A 22,274-nucleotide genomic window follows, 5' to 3' on the forward strand; every position below is an offset into this window, starting at 1 on the left:
AAAACACGTCTCGTGGAGATGAGTTTCCAAGTCTCAGAGGGGAAGCAGGCCAAAGACAAGCACTACTAAGGTGTGGGGGATCTTTTTCTATTTTTCTTACTTTTGAGTTTAAGGATTTAAAAAAAATACATTATTTCATTCAAAACCACTTCTGTTCCTTTTTTTTGGGGGGGGGAGGGCTACGAATCTAAAAGACTATCATAGAAGAGCAAGTCAGGCTTAGAAGAAGGGTAGGCACTCTTCTTGGAAACAATCGTGGGATTTTAATTTTTTTATCATTTCTTTGATATTAAAAAATTATATGCTTAGCTGAGAGATAAGAATCCAAGAAACAGAAGCACACAATTTAAAAGTTTGAACAAAGTTTCTACCTTGGCTAAATGGCAAGGAAGACAGTTTGATCCTTAAAAAGTTACATGTAGGGAAAAAAAAGACTGAATTACAAGAAAATAGACTTGAATATCAAACCTTTGTCTTTTTAACTGACACATAATAATTGTACATATTTATGAGGCACAGTGTAGTCCAAGACACTATAAAATGTGTGACAATCAGATCAGGGTAACTGGCATATCTATGGCCCAACTTAGGAAGCAGTGTTCCTTCCTGTGTTCTGGGAGCATTCCAAATTCTCCTACTAGCTATTTGGAAATAATTAATTGTTGTCTTACCGTGTGCTATTAGAATATTAGAAGTTCCTCCTCCTATCCCTTGAACTCACTGTCCTCCATCTCTTCAACCCCCCATCCCAGGCTCTGGTAACCTCTTTTCTACTCTCTGCTTCTAGGGGAGCAAGGTTTTTAGAACCCGCATACTCATAAGATCGTGCAGTCTTTGTCTTTCTGCGCTTGACTTATTTCACTTAACATATCAGCCTTCAGTTATGTCGCCACAAAAGATAGGAGCTCCTCCTTTTCTAAGTTTCAATACTATTCTATTCTGATACAAGAACTGGATCTGTATGTTCAAAAAGGAAGGAGTCATAGAAGAAGGTGTAGTAGTGATATATTCACTCTATTGAATATTATCACGATCAACATTTATTTTATAAAGATCAAGATACAATATGGACCCTTCTTTGTGCAACCAGAGAAGTGAAAAATTGTGCCCCATCTGTGTACAATGAATCGAAGAGTATTCTGCTATCCTGTATAACTGATTATAACAAATAAATAATTAAAAAAAAAAAAGATATAATATGGGGGCGCAGCCCGGGACGCGGGGCGGGGGGGGGCAGACACTAGCTCGCTGGGGTGGGCGCAGTGGTTGAGAGGCTCTGAGGCGGCGGCTGAGGACCTTGAGCGCTGTGAGGTGCCACGTGCAGCGCGGGGCCTCTAAGGTGTGGGCAGAAGCCCAGCCTCCCCGACCTGCCTGCCCTGCGGCTACTGCGTCCAGGAGCAGCACATCAACGCCCAGATCATGCAGCTGCGCCACATCAAGCACCACGCGGCCAACGAGAACAACCTGAACGTGGCGGAGAAGAAAAGTACCGGGAGGCACTGGCCCAGGGAGGTGTTAAGGCTCAGGTGGCCCTTCAACCTGTACTGAAGTTGAACGGCGGAGGTCATGTCAATCACACCATTTTCTGGACAAATCTGAGTCCTAATGGTGGTGGAGAACCCAAAGGAGAGTTGCTGGAAGCCATCAAATGTGTGTGTGTGTGTGGGGGGGTCTGGTTGGGGTTGGCTCTGTTTCACTGAGGAGCAGGGACGCCTGCAGATCGCTGCCTGTTCTAATTAGGATCCTTCGCAAAGAACAACAGGTCTTATTCCATTGCAGGGGATGGATGTCTGGGAGCATGCTTATTACCTTCAGCATAAAAACGTCAGCTCTGGGGCTGGGGCTGGGGCTCAGCGGTAGTGCACTTGCCTGGCATGTGTGAGTCACTGGTGTTCGATTCTCAGCAATACATATAAATAAATAAAATAAAGGTCTATCAACAACTAAAAAAAAATTTTTTAAAAAGTCAGACCTGATTATCTAAAAGCTATTTGGAATGTAATCAATTGGGAGAATGTAACTGAAAGATACATGGCATGCAAAAATTAAAACATTATCATTATATTGAGTATGTCAAGCTCCTTATGGTTATTTCTGTAGTAGAATACTGTAATATACTAATAAGCCACTTGAGTATAGCATTTATTGATGTTGATGATATAAGATGACATGGTGATTCATTGATATACATATATTTGATAACAATAATTTAGTGTTATAAATAATTTCCTATTTAAATTTTTTTTATTAGGCAATTATTTGAGAATCATTACTGCTCTGTGTGATTTTGTCTTAACTGAACATTTTCCTCAGAGAGCTAAACTTGCTAGTAGTTATAATTGTCAACATAAAACAATAAAAAATATTCCATCCCTATATTTTGGGGCTTATGGAGAAGCCTTTGTAACTCCATTCTATTGCACTTAGAGAAAATGTAATCTTTTGCCCCAGTTCTCACAGTAAAATAGGAAATGTAGTATTTCTCTTTTGTATTGAAATTGTTCTTTTCTTACATAATGCTCTATCTAATGGTACTTGTGATGGCTATCACCCAATGGTCTCTATGGTCACATGTATAAATAGTTAACACCACCTTGTCATTTAAAAAACAAATAACTTATTGCTGATTGAAAACTGCTTTATTATGAGGAGATAATTATGCATCTGGATTTACAAAGACTGATGTAAAATTTTGTTCTCATAGAAGTGTGTATTTATGAAAGTGCTGTAGGTGGGCACATCAGGGCCTGGCTGGGGACACTGTGGGGACACTGGGGACCTCAGGTGAGGCCATGGACATTCTAGGGCACTCCTCTTCTCTCCCTCCTGTTGAAGGGCCTCCCTCTCCTGAGAGCTGCGCCTGGACAGATGCCACCTTCCCTAGTCGAGGCAAATGGATTTCTGCCTAGTGTCAGCACTGTGCCTCCCTCAGGTGCATTTCTTTCAAAGATATGTTTTATATTTCTGTTTTCTTCTAAAGAATTTGTAGCCACTATAAAAGCTTTCTATCATTTTTCAATGGAGGGAAAACTACCCATATCAGTGACACACAGCATTTCAGCATACATTCCAGGTGGTTTTTGCACAGGAGCGCAGTATACATACTGTTAACACGTGGCAGGGATTCTGCTTGTATCTGGCTTAGCAACGTCACGGATCTTCATCTTTCATCATCTCCCTAATTATCTTTAATGGCTATATGACATCTTATCATTTGGGCATTTCCTCATTTATTTCATAGTTTTATTACTGAATATTTCATTTGCTTCTGTTATTTATTATCAGTTACGCTCTTGTGAGCAACCCTATGCATGTAGGTTTTACCTCCTATTGGAATATTTTCTTTATTTTTATTTTTATTTTATTTTTTTAGTTGTAGGTGAACACAATACCTTTATTTTATTCATTTATATATGGTGCTGAGGATCTAACCCAGGGCCTCACATGTGATAGGCAAGCGCTGTATCACTGAGCCACAACCCCAGCCCAGGATACTTTCTTTATTTGTAGGTTTTTTCTTAACCTATTTAATAATGTTTTCCCAAGGTCATTCATTTTAAACATTTTTCCCCCAACTTAATTTTTCTATTTCTTTTCATGGAAAAATGGAGTAACACAGCAGTTTCAATACTGAAGACTAAAGTTAAAAAAAAAAAAAAACACCTTAAATTCAAGGTACTTTTCCTTTAGAATTCAGTTAGGAGAGTATTTAGTTTTCTGAGTGTCAGCAGTGTTGGCTATTGATAACTCTCTCTCTCTGTGTGTGTGTGTGTGTGTGTGTGTGTGTATGGATTGAAACGCTCTGGAGACTTATAGCTGTCCTTTATATCACAGGGACCTGACTCTCACAGAGTGCAAATGGGAGGCACGTAGTAACCGCAGTTACCGCTGGCCTCTGTTTAATAGACCTTCTAGGAACATGGGGCTTTTTGAGAGATGGGCTTTGGAATACACATCATCTGCTAGATCAGGGTTTATTTTGAGCTAACAAAGATTTGCAGAGTCTACTGACACATAAAGCTATGACTCTTAAGCTTCCAGATTTCAAAACAATTCAATGGTGAAATTTCTATGGGGCTGTATTTTTGCTTTGGCTTTCCTATTGATAAGAATGAGGAAGCACACTCCCTCACTGTTTGTGTCTCCTCCATGCTGGATCTCGAGGTTAAGTGACCAAGAGGATTTATACATTCACGACTTTAATCAGCCAGCAGAAAACGATGCTAAAAACTGTTTAGCTTTCTTTTCCATAATAGAAAAGAAAAACAAGTCAAATTTCCATTTTTTTAAAAAAAGAACAAATATTGTTCATGCAAGGATTTTTTGTGACCAGAACAACAGTGCCTGCTGGTCATAATTGTGCTGGAGGGAAAGAAGCAAGCAATACAAATATTTTCTTTGTATTTGTTGCTTGAACCGTTGTGCAGTAATTAAACTTTGATGTTAAGAAATTGCTATATCACATCCCTCAATTTCATGGCCTTAAAATGAAATTTGAGTTTGTGTTGAGCACCTTTAAAAAAGTAATAACGAAACTGTAAAATGAAGATTGATGCATGTGGTGAGTCATGTCCGAAATTGGGTATACATATATTTTATTTTCTGATTTAATTTCAGGGGAATTACTTTGGGGGGAAACCATTAGGAAAATGTTTGATAAATTATTGTTCCTCCTTTTCACTCCTTGCTGCTCCTAGCAAGCTGATGCCCTGTCCTTGGAAGTATGCACCAAACCCAGTACCTGCTGAAAACCCTGTAAGATCCAGGTTAGTTTTCATTTAATTCATTAAAGAAAAATTGATTTTCCTATTGCAGTTGTATAGTTTTATGATTGTTAATAAAAGAATCTGTCAGTTTTTTTTAAAAAAAAGATATAACATGGGAAAATGCCTATATATATACTTACTATATATACTTATATAATGCCTATGTATATTTACATACATATAATATATACGTATTTGCACGTGCATATGGTATGAGGACTACCTAAAAGTTAAACTCACCCTAGAAAAATGGCTGAGAGGACATCCACCAAAATATTAACATTGCTTATTTTTGCGACAGTGAAACCTTGGATAGTAGATTTTTCCTCTTTTACTTTATTACAGTTTCAAGTTTATATGTAGTGATTACTGTATATGTATGTATAACATATAAATACACACATATAGGTATACATATATACATATATATAATGTTTTAATATAAAATATAGCTTATCCCTTTAAAGATAATGCTACATATGATATTATATATTTTGAATACTATTTCATAATTCAATATTACTTCATAATCAATGAACAGTTTTTTAAAAGCCCACTTTATATCCCTCACATCTTCTTTTCTTTTCTTCTTCTTCTTTTAGTATTGGATTTTGAATCCTGGGCCTCGTGAATGCTATGCAAGCACTCTACTACTGAGCTACATCCCCAGCCCTTTTAATTTTATTCTAGACAGGGTATCACTATGTTGCCCAGGTTGGCCTCAAAGTTTTCACTCCTCCTGCCTCAGCCTCCTGAGTAGCTGGGATTACAGGTGTGCGGTAACACACCTGCCTCACATCTTTTTTTCTTACTATCAGGCCTAAAAAAGAAATGAACAAAACCGACAGACAGTGTAACTACGAAACCCAACATTATATAATGGGACATTTTAACAAATTCATATAAGAGGGCTGGGGATATAGCTCAGTTGGTAAAGTGCTTGCCTCACATGCACATGACCCTGATTCAATCCCTAGCACCAAAAAAAAAAAAAAAAAAAAAAAAAAAGAAGAAAAAGAAATTAGTTGAAAAGGACTTGGACAATTATCTTTTTAAGTTTTGAAATGTTAAATAGTAAGAAAAAGAAAAAAGATGCCTAGAAAAATTTTTTTAAATCTCAAAATGGTTGCAAAGCCACGAGATATTATAAATCTGATACAAATTTTAGGCACATTTGTCACTAAACAAAGAATTCATGAAGCAAAGTCCACAGCTTTACAAAAATACAAATAAGGCACTACATTCCTCACACCAGACGGACTGGTTTTTATCAACACATGGAACTGTGTCATCTTTTCCCAAGAACAATCACAGTCTGAACTAGCCCAAGGTGTCAACCTAGGGGGAAATGTGCCAACTGCCAATGGTGGGCAGGTGAGTCAGGCCTAGCACAGCCTTTCCCCACTCAGAGATTTCCCATCACCAGCAGCCCCACACCCTCCCCTTCCTTTGCCCCAGGTCCCTTGGCACAGCAGACACAGTCAGCTGACTCAGGTGGAGGGAGGGAGCCTGTGGAACTACCAAACACCTGAGCAGGAGCTACTGAATGCTCAGCCTATCCTGTACAGGAAACAACAGTCTCAAGTGACAAGAATTAGATCCAAGGAATGACTACCAAAAGCAAATATATAGAGCCCAACAGGCCCCATAGAGGGGCCTGAAAAGCCATGTTTTTCTATGAATCCCAGATCTCACAACCCATTCAATCTAGTTAGAAGTCTTCAACAGTTTGCTCTGTGTTTCTGCATGTTCCTAACAAAGCTACTTGTTTTCAGGACCCAGTCCCTCCTTCTTGATCCTATTCTTGAGTTTTCCTGCCTAAGTTTTGTGGTTCCAGGTAAGCTACTCCTGTTCTTTGTTTTTAAACAATTTCTCCTCTTGTGTCCTATGAATTTAAGCCACAGCCAAGAATATTTCATTAACTTATTCCACACATATTCATTAGACACTGAATATTCCGAGATGAAAGGACTTGATTCTTGTTCTCCATAGAGCTTCTGGTACTTTGGAAGGAAAGACAGATATGTAAATCAATTATTAAGATGATATAAGGAGGCTGATTCATGGCGGGATAGGGAGAGGGAGCAAGGGAGGAATAGACGAACTCTAGATAGGGCAGAGGGTTTAGAGGGGAAGGGAGGGGGCATGGGGTTATTAATGATGGTGAAATGTGATGATCGTCATTACCCAAAGTACAGTTATGAAGACACGAATTGGTATGAATATACTTTGTATACAACCAGAGATATGAAAAATTTTGCTCTATATGTGTAATAAGAATTGTAATGCATTCCGCTGTCATATATAAATAATTTTTTAAAAGATGCATTTAGTTACTGTTGTAATGGGTGCACATACCAGGGACAAGTTCCAGGAAGAGGCAGATTTAAGCTAAATAAAATGTTGATGAATTCACTGTTTGACAGAGGCAATTGATGCAAGGTAGAGTTTGGGACAGTTTACAAGTAATTGCAGAATGGTTAGAATTGAGCTATCCAATATGGTAACCCCTGGCCACATACAGATATGTGTCCTAAAAATATAACTAGAAGGAAATGAAACATGCTGTAAATGTAAAAGACACATAGGATTTCAAAGCCTTAGTATAAAAAAGTGTAAACTATGTCATTAATATTTTGAATATCAATAACATGTTGAAATGATACCATTTTGGATCTTATTGAATTATATAAAATATTAAAATTATATTTTCAACTTTTTTTTTTTTTTTACCAGGGATTGAGTCCAGAGGTACTTAATCACTGAGACACATCCCAGCCCTTTTTAAATTTTGAAACAGGGTCTCACTAAGTTGCTGAGGCTAGTTTTGAATTTGCAATCCTCCTGCCTCAGCCTCCTGAGCTACAGGGATTATGTGGGTGCACCGCCACACCTGGCTGTTTTGTTATTGTTAACCTTTTAAAATGTATCTAATAGAAAAAAAAATTTAAATGTCTTGTGTGACTTGTATTAAATTTCTATTGGAAAACTCAGAATTTAAAATTCTAGGTTAAGAGTGCTGCAAGGCTGCAGATGTAGCTCAGTAGTAGAGTGCTTGCCTACCACATACAAGGCCCAGGGTTCTATTCCCAGCACCACAAAAAAGGGAAAAAAGAAGTGCTGCTATGGTTTGGATAAGTGTTCTATAAAGGCCCGTGTGTTAAAGGCTTGTTCCCCAGAGTGGCTCTATTGTGAGGTTGTGGCACCTTTAAGAGGTAGGGCCTAGAAGGAGGTTTTCAGGTCACTGGCAGAGTGCTGTTGGAGAGGAGGGTGGGACTCCAAACTGCCTCTCTGCTTTTTTTCTTTTTCCAAACAATGGGGTGAGTGGTCCATGCACTACTGCCATGACGGGCTGCCTTGCTACAGATCCCAAAAGCAACAGGGCCAACCGATCATGGATGGAAATCTCCAGAGCTATGAGTCAAAATTAACCTTTTCTCTGTATAAGTTGATTACCCCAAGTGTTTGTTATCATACTGGAAAACTGACTACTATAAGTCCAAAAAATAAATTTAAAAGAGGCTAGACAAACAAGGAGCCAAATCTCTATGACCTTGGACATCAATCACACAAGGAGCATCACTAGGACACTTAGCAGGGAAGGAGGAAATATCAGATGTATCTTTTATAAAGTCACTCTGGCAACAGAGTGGAGAAGAAATGAAGGCAAGAATTAGAACCAGAGGCAGGAAAGCTCATGGAGGAAAAATAAGACAGTGAATGAGGAATCAATCCTTCCAACCTACTGGATCAGTTCTCAGGAGATTCGTAACCTTCTTTGTGCCATAAGCTCCATAGGCTGTCTATGATGAAACCCTCAGGACCATTTCTCAGATCAACATTTTAAAATACAGGAAATAAAATACCCATAATTATCAAGGAAACCAATTTTGGTCATCCCTTGGTATCTGCAGGGGGTCTGTTCTAGCTCCCCACCCCGCAAATGCACATCCCCAGATACTCAAGTCCCTTAGATAAAATGGTGTAGTATGTGCATATAACCTATGCACATCCTCCCCTACATTTTAAATTATCTCTAGATTACTTATGACACCTAGTACAATGTAAATGCTATGTAAATAGTTGCATATTTTTGTATTGTTCAGGAAATAATAACCAGGAAAAAAGATGTACCTATTCAGTACAGAAGCAATACCACAGCACTAACTATATTGTACATAGCAGCAACAATGTAATGTTTTCCCAAATATTTTCAAATCGACAGTTGATTAACTATTCAAACAGACAGAAATATGGGCAAGCCCAGAACTTACAGATACAGAGGGCCTACTATATACTGAAATACTGTTATCAAGTTAAAAATCTGTGATTTAAGAAGCAATATGTATATGCCTCTTTATCAACACTGTAAGTAAGAAGTAGCAGCAGGTTGGATGATTACCATAACTTTAAAGTATTTATGAACATCAACAATATTTCAAGCAGCTTCAATGAGATACAATGTCTGTGCCTCCAGTAAGTAGTAAGGCCTCAGGGACTGCTAATACAACATATGATCTATGGAAGAACCCTTGAAAACAATGTTCCTGAACTTTCCCCAAGAGTAATTAGTCAAGGCCCATATTAAATGGGAACATGGAGGGCTGTGTGCATAGTTGAACACTGTTTTAATTCTAGGATTTATTCCTAAAATACATCTAACAGAGCATACCTACACCCAGATACAACAACCAGGAGACATTTCAGCAGAATGTTGAGTTTGCTTTCAGTTGACTAGAAAACATGTCGTCTTCTTGGTGGTTTGTTTTTGGAGTTGAGGTCCAGTAATCCTCTTGCCTCACTCACCCTCTTTTTTACTTATTTATTTATTTTTTGTGGTGCTGGGGATTGAACCCAGGGGCTTGTGCATTCTAGGCAAGCACTCTACCAACTGAGCTATATCCCCAGCCCTTGCCTTACCCTCTTCACTAGCTGAGACTATAGGCACATACCACAGCACCCAGCTTAGAGTCCAGGTCTTTTATTCTCAGGAGTCAAGGATAATGACCACAGGAACAGGCCAGGAAACCCAGAGTGGAAGTCATGTGTTGGGGTTCTTTTTGAGTTCTCAGGGTAGTTTTGTTCCTATGGAGGCAGCCTCCCCCTCACCTTAAGGAATTTAGTTAAAACAATAAAACCACCACCATGCAGTATATTGGATCCTAATCCTGAAACCATTTGTTGCTGCCCAGGAGAGCCTCAGAGAGAGAACTGCTCTACCACACAGCACAGTTTCTTTAGTCATAGAATTTTTAAAAATTATTTTTTAGTTGCCAATGGGTTTTTCACTATATTTGTTTATTTATATATGGTGCTAAGGATCAAACCCAGGACCTCACAAGGTTCGATGACAGGCAAGTACTCTACAACTGAGCCACAACCCCAGTCCCTAGTCATAGACATAAAAGTGCTTTAAAAAATGAGGACCCCACCAGGCACTGTGGCACACACCTGCAGTCCTGGCTATTTGGGAGACTGAGGCAGGAGAATCACTTGAGCCCAGGAGTTTGAAGTCAACTTGAGTAATACAGTGAGACCTTGTCTCTCAATAAATAAGAAAATAAAAATAAGGACCTAAGCGTTTTCTTAAATTTCCTTTATATAACAACTGGGTTCATTTTACCATTCTGGATTTTTGAATCATGACCAGACCAAATAAATCCATTAAGACTAATAATAATAGCAAACACTTACTTGCCATCACTGACTGTGTATGAGGCACTAGTTTGAGCATTTTATAAATACTGACTCATCGAATCATTTAATCTTCAAATAATCCTACTTGGAGGTTTTACTTTTATCCTTACTTTACAGATAAGGAAACTAAAACACAGTGAGTCAATAAGTTGCAGAGGTAAGATTAGAAATAGGTCATCGTCTGACTCCAAAGGTAGAGGGAGATCACTGAAGGCAGGACCAGCGCTTTTATCTCTGAATTTTCAGCACCAAGAAAAATATTGATTCATAACAAATGAATCAGCCATGCATCAAACACTGAGTGAACAGTTATGACAGATTATAGGCATTTCGACCATTTAGTGGTCCTAAAAAAAGAAAGAACTTACTCTCAGCTTCCTCTATTAACCTATCCATTTTTAACTTGGCAAGGAGAGACTTTACTGGAAAGATTATTGCAGAGGGGAGGAGGAGCTACTTTAGAGGGAGAAGGGGGATATTGCAAGAGGGAAAAAGTTCTGATTATAAGATCCACAAGCATCGCCCTCTGCTCATCTTTTAAACAATAATTAAAGCAATTCTACCTCCTCAATGTTTGAAACTGGTGGTTATTGCCAAAGACTCTAACCAACCCTGCCACTCAGTTATCTTTCATACCCAGGATAAGTCGGGGGAAGGGGCAGAGAAGAAACAGAAAGGTATATCAGACCCATGGTGAATTCTGGAAACTGACTTTAAAAGGTATATGGGAAAGGGAAATGGTAGGGGAGACCCTGAAAGTCACTAAAGAGTATCAAGGGGTGACCTTAAAACAGCCAGAGGTGGGGAGTGGTTCTTTATGGCAAACAAAATACACTAGAACTCGGCCCAGTCCACATGGTCAGTAATTTTCTATGGAGGTATCACGCCCATCAGCAGTGTTTCAGACAGAATGGAGCCAACACCTGTGCTCCCCACAGGGCTCACAGGGTGATGCCAGCAGAGGCAACGAGGGGCAGGCACAATGGGGTCCTTCCATATTTCTAGCATGGCAAGGAGGCAAGTGGTTGGGACTTACCTGTAGGTATATGGCCCCACCTCCTCTAACCGAGGGATCTCTCCTCTGAGGATCTCCTCTGGATTGGTGACATTGAAGAAATAGAACTGAGTATACACGGGCAGTGGGGGCTTCTCCCAGGAGTCAAAGATCTTGGTACCATTCCTTAACACCATATTCTAGGAAAGAAAAAACAAAAGGAGATTTACAAAACTGTAAGGCCGTTGGTTTTGGACATGAAGCAGGAAGTATGCTCCCTACTCAGATGTTCTACCTCAGTTATTTTAATTATTTCACAGGCATTCAACGGCTATCTCTTGAGAACAGTTCCATGCATTACACCAAGAGGCCCCATAATCCCACAAAGCCATAGGTCCTCAATGAATATTTGTTGTAAAGGAAGGTTGCTAGAGACATAGCTCATGGGTGGGAACATGGCATTGCCAAAACCAAATGCCCCACTTGGCTTTGTTATTTTCAAAGATGTCACTGATGGTACAGCTGCTGAAGAATTTAGCCTCTTCTGAAAAGTACCATACACTTCCAGCTTGCCCAGGTGAGACAAGAACAAGGAGACAGGCTCCAGACCAGTTTGGGTCCTTCCAGTTGAGCTGAAACCACATTGATCCTGACTCACTTCACCACCAGGAGTTTATATGCATTTTTATATAAATCCCCAACAATTTCATAAAATGGACATACTTGACCCTGTTTCAAAGACAAGGAAATCGAGCCTCACTGAGGTTAAGCAACTATGGTAGACTGTATTCTTTGTCCATAATCCTTCCTTTGCTTCCTACCCTTGCCAGGTGTTTTGGGCTAAATTATATACCCCTATCACCCCCAAGTTCCTATGTTGAAGTCCTAACTCCCAGGACCTCAGAATGTAACTATATGCAGAGACTGGGTTCTTTAGAGAGGTAACCAAAGTTACATAAGGTCATGAGGTTGGGCCTTAATCTAATATGACTAGTGTCCATGTAAGAAGTCAGGAGATGTATATACATATATAGAAAAAGATCACATAAAGACACAGGGAACGATGGCCATCTACAAGCCAAGGAGAGAGGCTTCAGAAGAAGTCAATCTTGCTGTCAAAGGACAAGATAACAATAATTTAAATATTTTACTTAACTTTATGTGCTGCAAAATAGAATAAGTGTTCTGATGTACTGAGCAGAGGAGGTTGGTATTATAGACAGAAAAGGCATGAGGAAAGTAGAAACAAAACAATAAAGTAGATTTGTCATTTTTTTATTTTCCTTGTAAGCAGGGGCAATAGAAGTTCATTTTTAACAACAATTTACTTCAGGTTCTAGGAAATTTGGTTCTCTCTTTATTTTGCAGAAGATAACTTAATTTTAGTTTGGTTAACTTTATTATGAATGGCTCCATTTTGGTTTTTAATTGGGTCTCTGGGGACCTGGTACAGAGCTCTGTCCGAAACAATGGCCTCTTAGTTTCTGTTGTTCAAGCTACCCAACCTGTGGCACTTATTATGGCAGCCTTACCAAATGAATTGTCACGGTTCCCTAGGGCAGGAGTATTCTTCCCACCCTACTATTTCAGGCCAGGCCAATGCCAAAGTTTAGCCAACTGAATGTAAATGGGTGGTTGCAATGCACCATTTGAAGCTAAGGTCTTAAGATACATGGCACCTCTCTATCAGATGTCTTGGAGATGTCACTTTCTGCCAAGAGAAGAGCCTGGCAGCTGGTGATCCTCAGCCTAGATCCTAAAATGGAAATGTGCAGACCTGGCCAGAAGTTGACTAGAAGCCTAGAAGCCAGCCTAATTGAGCTCAGCCAGTCAAGCCGGAACTGCAGCCAGCCTACACCCATCAAGGTGAAATAGATGTTACTTCAAGACAGTGAGATTTGGGTGCTGTATGTTATTCACAGTTGCCTGATAACATAAGCCTGATAAATAAAGTGGCCACAACTAACAGGCAGACTCCTATTACCTTGTAGCCATAACAGTCTTCAATATGTTAAAGGAGAAAAACTGTATTTCCATAGCAGAAGTTATTAAAATACACAAGAAAGATAAAAGCACAGACTAAAAATAAATAAGCCAAAATGAAAATAGTTATTAACTCTAAGCTTTGGGACTTTGGATCACTGTTATTTTCTCCTTGATGAGATTTTATATTTTCCAACTTTTAAAATAATGAGTAGGGAAATTAATATTGAGAAAATTTTAAAAATAAAACTGAGAAAGGAAAATGGGGTCCACTGATACAATATCAGGACTCTAGTGAAACAATAAAAATCAGATTGCAAGGGAAGAGGCAGGAGGATTGGGAGTTCAAAGGCAGCCTCCGCAACAACGCAACAACGAGGCACTAAGCAACTCAGTGAGACCCTAACTCTAAATAAAATACGAAGTAGGGCTGGGGATATGGCTCAGTGGTCAAAGGCCTCTGAGTTCAATCTCTGGTATTATCCCCTCCCCCACAAAACAGCATCAGATTGCAAGCAAAGCAGCCCCTGCTCTCCCTGTCAATCCTCTGACAAAGAAGCTCTGAGTGACAATAAACAGAGACCAGCTTCAGAACAGGTTGGAAAACCACTGGCTATAAATGTAACAAGCACATGACAGAATGTCAACTTTGAGTAGCCCAGGGCTCCAATTTAATAGAAGCAATGTTGCAAGAAAACACAATGACACAGCTCTATTATTGAACAGAAAAAATACCAAGAATCTCTGCTGAAGAAAAAAAAAACAAAAACACAAGGTGACTACAGAATAAACAAATGCAGAAAAACTTCAAGTCAGCTTGGAATGGCCAACCTTCAGTTTTCTATCCAAACCATACATTGTTCAAATACTCTTGGTTTTCACTATTTAACCCATTATGTCCCATCATCCTATCTACAGGATTCCTATAAAAACTTACATTGAGCAATTTTATAAGTATCCTAAAATTTGTATAGGTATTTATAGGTGTTGGGACATAATGGGATGAGCTGAGATCAGGATGATGAGATGGAAAAAATCAAACTATGAAATCCCTTGTGTTCTTCCAACCTCCAAGATCCTGCTCTTGACTCCTTGGCAAGGTCTGATCTGTTCTGCCACACACTGATCACTTCCTGCCCCAGGTGTGGGAGATATTTAATCAATCATTAAACAGAAGCCTAACCTATCTGAGGAGGACAGAGGAACAGTCAGTTCAAGCTCAGAGTGCAAGAAAACACCATAATTGGAAAGGTCCTGTGGCTGGTAAGAGATACCCAAACTTTCTCTATTTATGTCAGATCTGGGTCTGGAACTCGGAGAAGCTTTTCCTTCATTCTCCATTCTCTTATGCCATCTCTGCATAAAACATTTTAATAAAATATTTACAACATACTACACATTTTAATTATACATGTTATATGGTGGAGTCTCCCATGATGAAGTACACATACAGCACTTTAAAAAACAGCTCAGTTACTGGAGTTTAACCTACCTACAACTAATATGTTACATATGGGGTCTAATGTGTAAATAATATTACTTAACTTCTAAAGGATTTTGAAGATCCATGGATATTTAAAAAGTTGATTTCATTAAAATAAGGATCTCTTTTTCTTGTCCATGACGTTCCAGAAAAGGGCAAGACAATAATTTTTCCTCTTCCACAAATTGCTTGAGTGTCCCTCAACAGGACAGATTCTCCCTTCCTTTGAACCTTCTGACATATTATACAGGAATTGCTGAGGGAGGAAAAGTGGTCAGCACAGAAAACATTTAAAAACTGAAGTTTCTAGGAATTAACACAAAACATATGAATCTAGCAACCTAAAATGGAAAGAAAAATGCCATTACTCAGTATGTCAATGTATTAAGTTATCTGTTGGTGTCTCAAAATGAAAAGTGCTTATCTACAAAAAGAAGAACAGGGTGTTTGTTTGTTTGTTTAATACTTCCTATAGCACCTGGGACACCTAGAACAGTGACCTCCCTGGAGAAATATTTGTTCAATCAACTAAATATAATCCTAGGAAACATAGACACTAGCTTCCCTTGATTTTGCTTGTGATATTGGAAGAGAAGATAGTCTTGATCAGATTCCTTCAGCCAGGCAGAAAAAAACAAGGGTGGAGGCAAAGACTGGGAGAAGCCAGGTGCAGCACAATCTGCCATTAGCCATGACTCTAGCAAGCCATCAAGGGCTATTTTAATTGTTATCACTAATATTTTAATTTGCTTGTTTAGTTAGGGAATCAAGTCTACTAAATGTTTATTTCTCTCTTGAAACAGAGGGACATGTTAAAGTCAAAGCAGGCAAGAAAAACCAGAGGACTAACCAGGCTGATTGACACTTGAGAATTCTCTTGGGTTGCATAATTCTTTTTATTTTATTTTATTTTTTAGTTGTAGGTGGACACAATACCTTTATTTTATTTATTTATATGTGGTGCTGAGGATGGAACCCAGGGCCTCACACATACTAGGCAAGTGCTCTACCGCTGAGCCACAACCCAGCCCACCCTCCCCATAGGGTACATAGTTTTGAGGTGATTTTTTTTTAAATAGGTAAAATTTTTCATACAGGGTGAAAAGTGTCCAGAAAAATCAGCAAGGAATTTAGAGTGCTAAATCAACCAGGGAAGTGAAATGTCAGGTGGCTGTGCCTGGGACTTCTGGAGAGCTGAACCTAGGAGCACTAGGCTCACCCTGTTTTGCAAGAATAAAGGAAGACTAGAAGGAACCAGTTCTCTTTGTTTCCATTCCTTCTCCCTCCCTTAGAGTTTATCAGTAACATTTTATAGAATCAGATTTGCACTTAAAAAAAAGGAACAATTATTTTTAGGGTAACTAAAAAATTAAAATCTTTAAATTATCTTTATTTCCCCCACTTTATCTGCTCATTGTGTCCTCACATAGGCATGCTTTACATCTGCTTTTTACATTTAACATAGATCATTAAGTATGTTGCTTATATCTATGTAGTCTTTTTAATTTTTTAATTGCTTTTTTTCTAACCTAAACTATAATTTTCTAAGTCATTCTTTTTCTGTTCCACCTTCGGGTTATCACCCCTCTCCGCCCCCTCCAGGGACCAAACCCAGGGCAGATACTGCTGGGAAGAGCTTTACCACTGAGCTGCACTCCAGCCCTTATTTCCAATCTTATGTTAACTGCTTGTTGTTTTGGGCTGGAAGAGAGGACCCTGATTAATGACTCCTGCCCCGCCCCCTTGTTCTGTTTCACGTTTGCTGAGTTGCCTATATTTCATCAGACTCACTGGAGTGACATGATCTGTTTTTGTTTGTTTGTTTTCTTCTTTAAACCATGCCCTAACATCCTCTTAACCCCAACCTAAAGATGGTAATAACTAAGACCACAAGCATTTACTGAGCCCTTTGACTAGGTCCTGAAATACAGGTCCTGAGATGCACACACAACTCCTCTCAATTAATCCTTATCTTGCTCCCAGTCCACCCTCGTCCCATTTACACTGGTCTAATCTTCTACAACTCTTTCCTGTCTCAACTCAACATAGGCACTTGGCACAAGGTCAGGAGTGTCAAATAAAAACCAAATCTTTGGTGAGGAGAGACTATTTGAAATGATTATTGCAAGGAATATTTGAGAGACAGCTCTAACAATGTTATCTCCAGCAATCTCAAGGGTTAGGCAAAAGAGTTTTCTACAGGAAACAGTCAGGTCCAGAAGAACAGGGTATGGGAAGAATTAGGGTGGATGCGAGTAGTGGGATCAGACAATGATCAGTGATTCGCCTGGAGACCAGCCTATATGCTGACAGCCATCACGGTTAATGGGGAATTTTATAGGGAGACAGGGCTTCAGATCTCCTTTCTTTGTTTTAGATAACCAACTCTAAACGATGACCTCATGAGAATCAGCAAATGTGAGTGAACAGATGTTTCACTGCTCAGGTTTATCTTTTGGTTTCCATCCAGCTCTTAGGTAACCAAAGATCCAAAGGAAAAGTGGGAAAGTTTCCAGAAGCAAGGAAAGAAGGAAGACAAAACCATTTCCAGAAAGGGGAATACGCCATGCTGTTCAGGCATCTATGAATAGCCTGACTTGAACTCGTCACTCCAACTTTTAGGATAGAAATAAACATTTGGTAGACTCGACTCCTTAACTAAATAAGCCAAATGAAAACACTATCTCTCTCTCTCTCTCTCTCTCTCTCTCTCTCTCTCTCTCTCTCTCTCTCTCTCACACACACACACACACACACACACTCCTTGATAGCAGGCCAGAGTCACAGCTGGCGGCAAATTCTGTTCCACCCGGCTTGGCTGTCCCTGGTAGGCCACCTCTCAGGGGTAGTTCTCTGCCCTGGCAGCTTCCTACTTGAGTGGATGACATCAAACAAACTCTCCCACTTCTTTTATTCCATTCGAATCTCCCCTTCAACAGTGGTGCTTTTTATGTACTTTTCATATGTCTCTTTTTCTCCACCTCACGGCTGAGGGTCATCAGGGAACCTTCTCTAAAGCCCGGGTACACCCGGGGCTCTGTGTTTGTGCACTGGTGCGTGCCCTTGCGCATGCGCGCGTCCCCTCCACCACCCTCCATCGCCAAGTCCGCAGCGAGAAGGGGAGGAGAGAACAGAGGGGAGTTGTAAATACAGTTAGCTGCCTGCGTTTCTAAAACAGTTGCATCTTTATTTTTATCTTCTCCTGAGTTTCGGCTCAGAAGAGAGTTACCATCAGTACCACTTGCCAGCGGCTAGAGTTAGGGGCTGCACGAGGCTTTACGTACATTATCTATGAGTTTTAATTCGAGTCGCACAAAATAAGAATTCCCATTTTTTTTTTTCGGTTTGTATAATTCTGTAAACTTTCCCACTGCAGTGACATTTCAGAGTCACAGGAAAAAGAGAGAGAGAATTTACCCCTGTATTCATGCTATCGCTGTAAACATGTGGGTTTATTTTTCTCTGGTCTTTTATCTATGTATATTTAAATTAAGTCAAAATCGATTAAGTCCAGGTCTGTAGTGTTGCAAAGCCTGTGCTTGGCCACCCCACAGCACCCCTATTTACAGTCACAGATTTAGCAAATAAAAAAACAGATTTTCCAGTTTAAATTGAATTTCATATAAACAACAATTTTTTTTTTGTATTAGTATGTCCCAAATACCACATGGGTTATGTAAACAAAATGCTTTAATCCCTCTGAGATGCATACTGAAGGATTTAGGGGCAGAGTGTTTTGATGCCTGTATCTTATATTTAAATACTTTCCCCAAAAAAAGTGTACATGAGAGAGACGAAATAAATATGGCAGGATGTTAACAACTAATAACTCACAGTGAACAGAAATATTGCAGGACACATACTATCACTAAAACATTTGTTACCATGTGGAATTCAAATTTAATTGTACATCTTATAGTTTATCTGGCAACCCTACTCCCAGAGGGACTGTAAAACTACAGAAAAGCCATAAATTGATCTCTTACTTCCGGAGGAGTCACCCTGATCTTTTGAGGAAAGGAAACCAGGGCAGCTCCCCACACAGGAGGAACCAAGAAAGGGTGAACTGAAACCTAGAGCTCCTGGTGACTGCTCAGTCCCCCTTATGCTAATGTATCCAGAGAAAACCCCTCTATCCCATGCCACCTGAAGATGTCCAGAAGAGGGCCCTGTTTTGATTTAAATTTCCAATTTCTGCCCCAGATATTCAACATGTACTCCCAGAGCTTGCTCTGCAAGGAAAGGACTGGGAAACTAACAAATAATAACCTTAAGCTCAGGCCTGGAGAATGTCTGGCACAAGAAGGCATTCATTCTGTCAGATACAAGGAGCCAGTATCCGCGGTCACAGCCCAGTGCCAGCCTAAACTTAACACCATGGCTTGGGAACAGCTGATCCCCTTCTCTGAGGATTCTGCCTCAGTGACAGCCACCGAATGAACCTTGTAATCAGCTGAGTTTTCTTCATTAAACCAATTTTAAAAATCAGCATAATTGATCCTAAATCAATTTTACCATGTGACTTTGGATGGCACTAAATGTATTCAAGCAGAACATGATGAATGTTTCTAAGCACAATACTGGGACACTATCAGTAAAAGAAATATTACAATGATGACCAACTTATGTGCTGAATTTGCAGCACCAACAGCCAAATTTATAATTTATTCTGAGAATTTACTTTTCTGTTTATCAGCCAATATGTATATAGTGAGGGCTTTCAATATGTCTGACAGGCATAAGCCTGTTTAGGTGACGACACAAAAGTCCCACTGACTTATAAGCAAGAAAATATTGCATTTCATCAGGTAAAAATACCTAGATATCATGATAAATTATCAATCAACAGGAATTTGTATACTGATATTTAGAAGAGACAGTTAAAAGCTGCAAATGATATTACTTCAAATGTTCAGGAAAGAATCAAGTGCTGCTTTCAATCTCTTCTCACCTAAGAAGCTACTGGTGGTTGTTACCTTAAATCAAGCAAACTGTTCCTCTGTCCTTCCCTACCCACTCCATCTTGCTTGTAGAAGATTGGGACAATGAACTAAAAGGAAGAAAATTTATTTGCCCTGTCATCCATGCTATCACTATTAACAGGTGGATTTATTTCTCTCTGGTATTTTATATATGTGTATATGTGTATGTTGGATAAAATGAAGATCATAAGATATGTATTATTTCATATCAATTTTTACTCACCCTTTTATACACAGTTATTATTAGTTTTTGAAAATATTATTTTAACATCTGTATGCTTTTCCATTGCAGTAATAAATCAGTTTACTTAGTCATTTTCTTATTATTGGATATTTGTGGGGTTTTTTTCATACTGCAGCAAATGTTCTTGAATATCTTTGAATATCAAGTCGTTGATTAATTTCTTAGAATTAGAATTAGTGGGTCAAAATTGTCACAAACAGATGAGCCTGTAAATATTGCCAAGTTATTTTCAGAAAACAGTTTATGAGCAATTACCTCAGCATTTCCACATCAATACTGATTTTAAAAGATTTTTAGAAATTTTTGATTATTTAATAGTGGCAAAATAGCATCTTGGATTACTAGGAAAGTATGATATTTTGATTATGTATAAAGTAAGACTGCTTTAAAATAAAAGTAAAGTTTCCACCAGCATAATCTTAAACTTGAATGGACAAAAAGCAGATCAGGGGCAGGACTGAAGAAATCTCCATGAGTGGATGACAATGGGCAGGGAGTCACTGACCAGGCTGCGGCCTGATGTGTATGCAATAGATCAGAGGATTAGGTTCGACTGCTCACCACCGACATGATTTAATACAGCCACAAGGCACATCACCTCCAAGTTGGTCTGAAGATGACCTTTCAGGAAATTAATGCCACAAGAGTTGTTGAACAAACTGTCCTGGTGTAAGCCATTCCAAATGATAAAAATAAGCACTCAGGGAATTGCATTAGACTTTGATGGCAATCAGCAATACTTTTAAGAAAACTTTTATGACTCAAGAGCACTGCTAGTCACTGTTTCAGGGCAACAGGATGACTTAATAATTAAACACAACTTATACATCCATGCTGCCATTTACAGAGTCTAAATTCACCCAGAGGTGATGCAGACCTGGCTGAATAGTGTACAAATGGATCTTATTGGATTTCAGATTAATAAAACTTACCAAATATCAAAATATCTGTTGTTTTGCTTTGTGTTTAAAAATGTCTCTCTCAATTAACCAAACCCAAACCAGACTCTTATAGTTATTTAAGAAATGCCCACTACTCAACATTTCTCTCTTGTGCTAAAAGAAATAAGCTGCCATTATTATTCTATCCTTATTTTAACTTAGGAACCAAAATATTGGCATTCATTGTATTTGTAGCACTGTTGTTTAACTCATTTGGCTTTAATTGCAACTGTCATGATTTTAGCTAATGAGATCTGATAGTTGAGATTCAAAGGCTGCTAGTTCATGAGTGAGCTGCTGCTCTGTCTATAAAGTCCATACAGGACCATGTGGAGGAATAGCTATCCCAAAAATCCTCCTGCCATGAAATACTGACAAAGGTATGTTTTTAGAGGTTTTAGGTGATTACACATGTGCAGCCAAGGTTAGGAACTGCCCGTCTAATGGGAAAAAGCAGCTACCAGAAGGGAACTTAAACATAAGAGAGTGGGTGAGAAAAAGAATTTTAAGGTTTGAATAAATAAGAAATGTGGCCAAGGGAACAATGTCCAGGTTCTATGCGTAACTTGTATGTCCAGTCTCTTTTACAACTTGTTTGGTCATGATTATATCTCTTAAAGTTGAACTATGTGATGTGTTCCTTACCTTCTTATTTATACCTGTGTCCCCTCTTCCTTCCATTACTGATTATCAGAAATTAAGTATAAAAAGAAGATTCCCTTAAAATGGACTTGCATGGGGTGGGATGGGGTATTGAAAAGGACACAAAATTTCAGTTACACAGAATGAGTAAGTTCAAGAGATCTGTTGTATATCATGGTGACTATAGCTAAATAGCAATGTATTTTATGTGTAACTGTATTTCAAAATTGCTAAGAGAGTAAATTTTAAGTTCTTTTTTTCCCCAGGGGGGTGAGGGATATCAGGGATTGAATCCCAGGGCACTTAACCCCTGAGACACGTCCCCAGCCCTTTTTTAATATTTTATTAGAGATAGGGTCTTGCTGAATTGCTTAGGGACTCGCAAAGTTGCTGAGGCTGGGTTTGAACTCCCAATCTTCCTGCCTCAGCCTCCAGAGTGGCTGGGATTACAGGTGCACCACAGCACCTGGCCCAGATTTTAAGTTCTCACCATTCAAAATAATAAGTATATGAAATAATACATGGGTTAATTAACTTGATTT

The 22,274-nt window shown here is 39.1% G+C and overlaps 1 protein-coding gene and 1 pseudogene across 2 annotated transcripts in view; one reads left to right on the top strand and one right to left on the bottom strand.

Moving 5' to 3' along the window:
• Positions 1 to 22,274, bottom strand: part of SCARB2 (scavenger receptor class B member 2) — a 61,667-nt gene that overhangs the window by 30,428 nt on the left and 8,965 nt on the right. The window contains exon 2 of the mRNA XM_081303253.1: positions 11,500 to 11,657. Coding sequence (XP_081159379.1) covers positions 11,500 to 11,657 — 158 coding nt within the window. The remainder of the gene's footprint in view (positions 1 to 11,499; positions 11,658 to 22,274) is intronic.
• LOC308654257 (superoxide dismutase [Mn], mitochondrial-like) lies at positions 1,265 to 2,049 on the top strand (annotated as a pseudogene). The gene is made up of 2 exons: positions 1,265 to 1,856; positions 1,971 to 2,049. The product of its transcript is annotated as a superoxide dismutase [Mn], mitochondrial-like (transcript).

The sequence above is a fragment of the Spermophilus citellus genome (genome assembly GCF_964194105.1).
Source record: "Spermophilus citellus genome assembly, chromosome: 8".
NCBI lineage: Eukaryota > Metazoa > Chordata > Mammalia > Rodentia > Sciuridae > Spermophilus > Spermophilus citellus.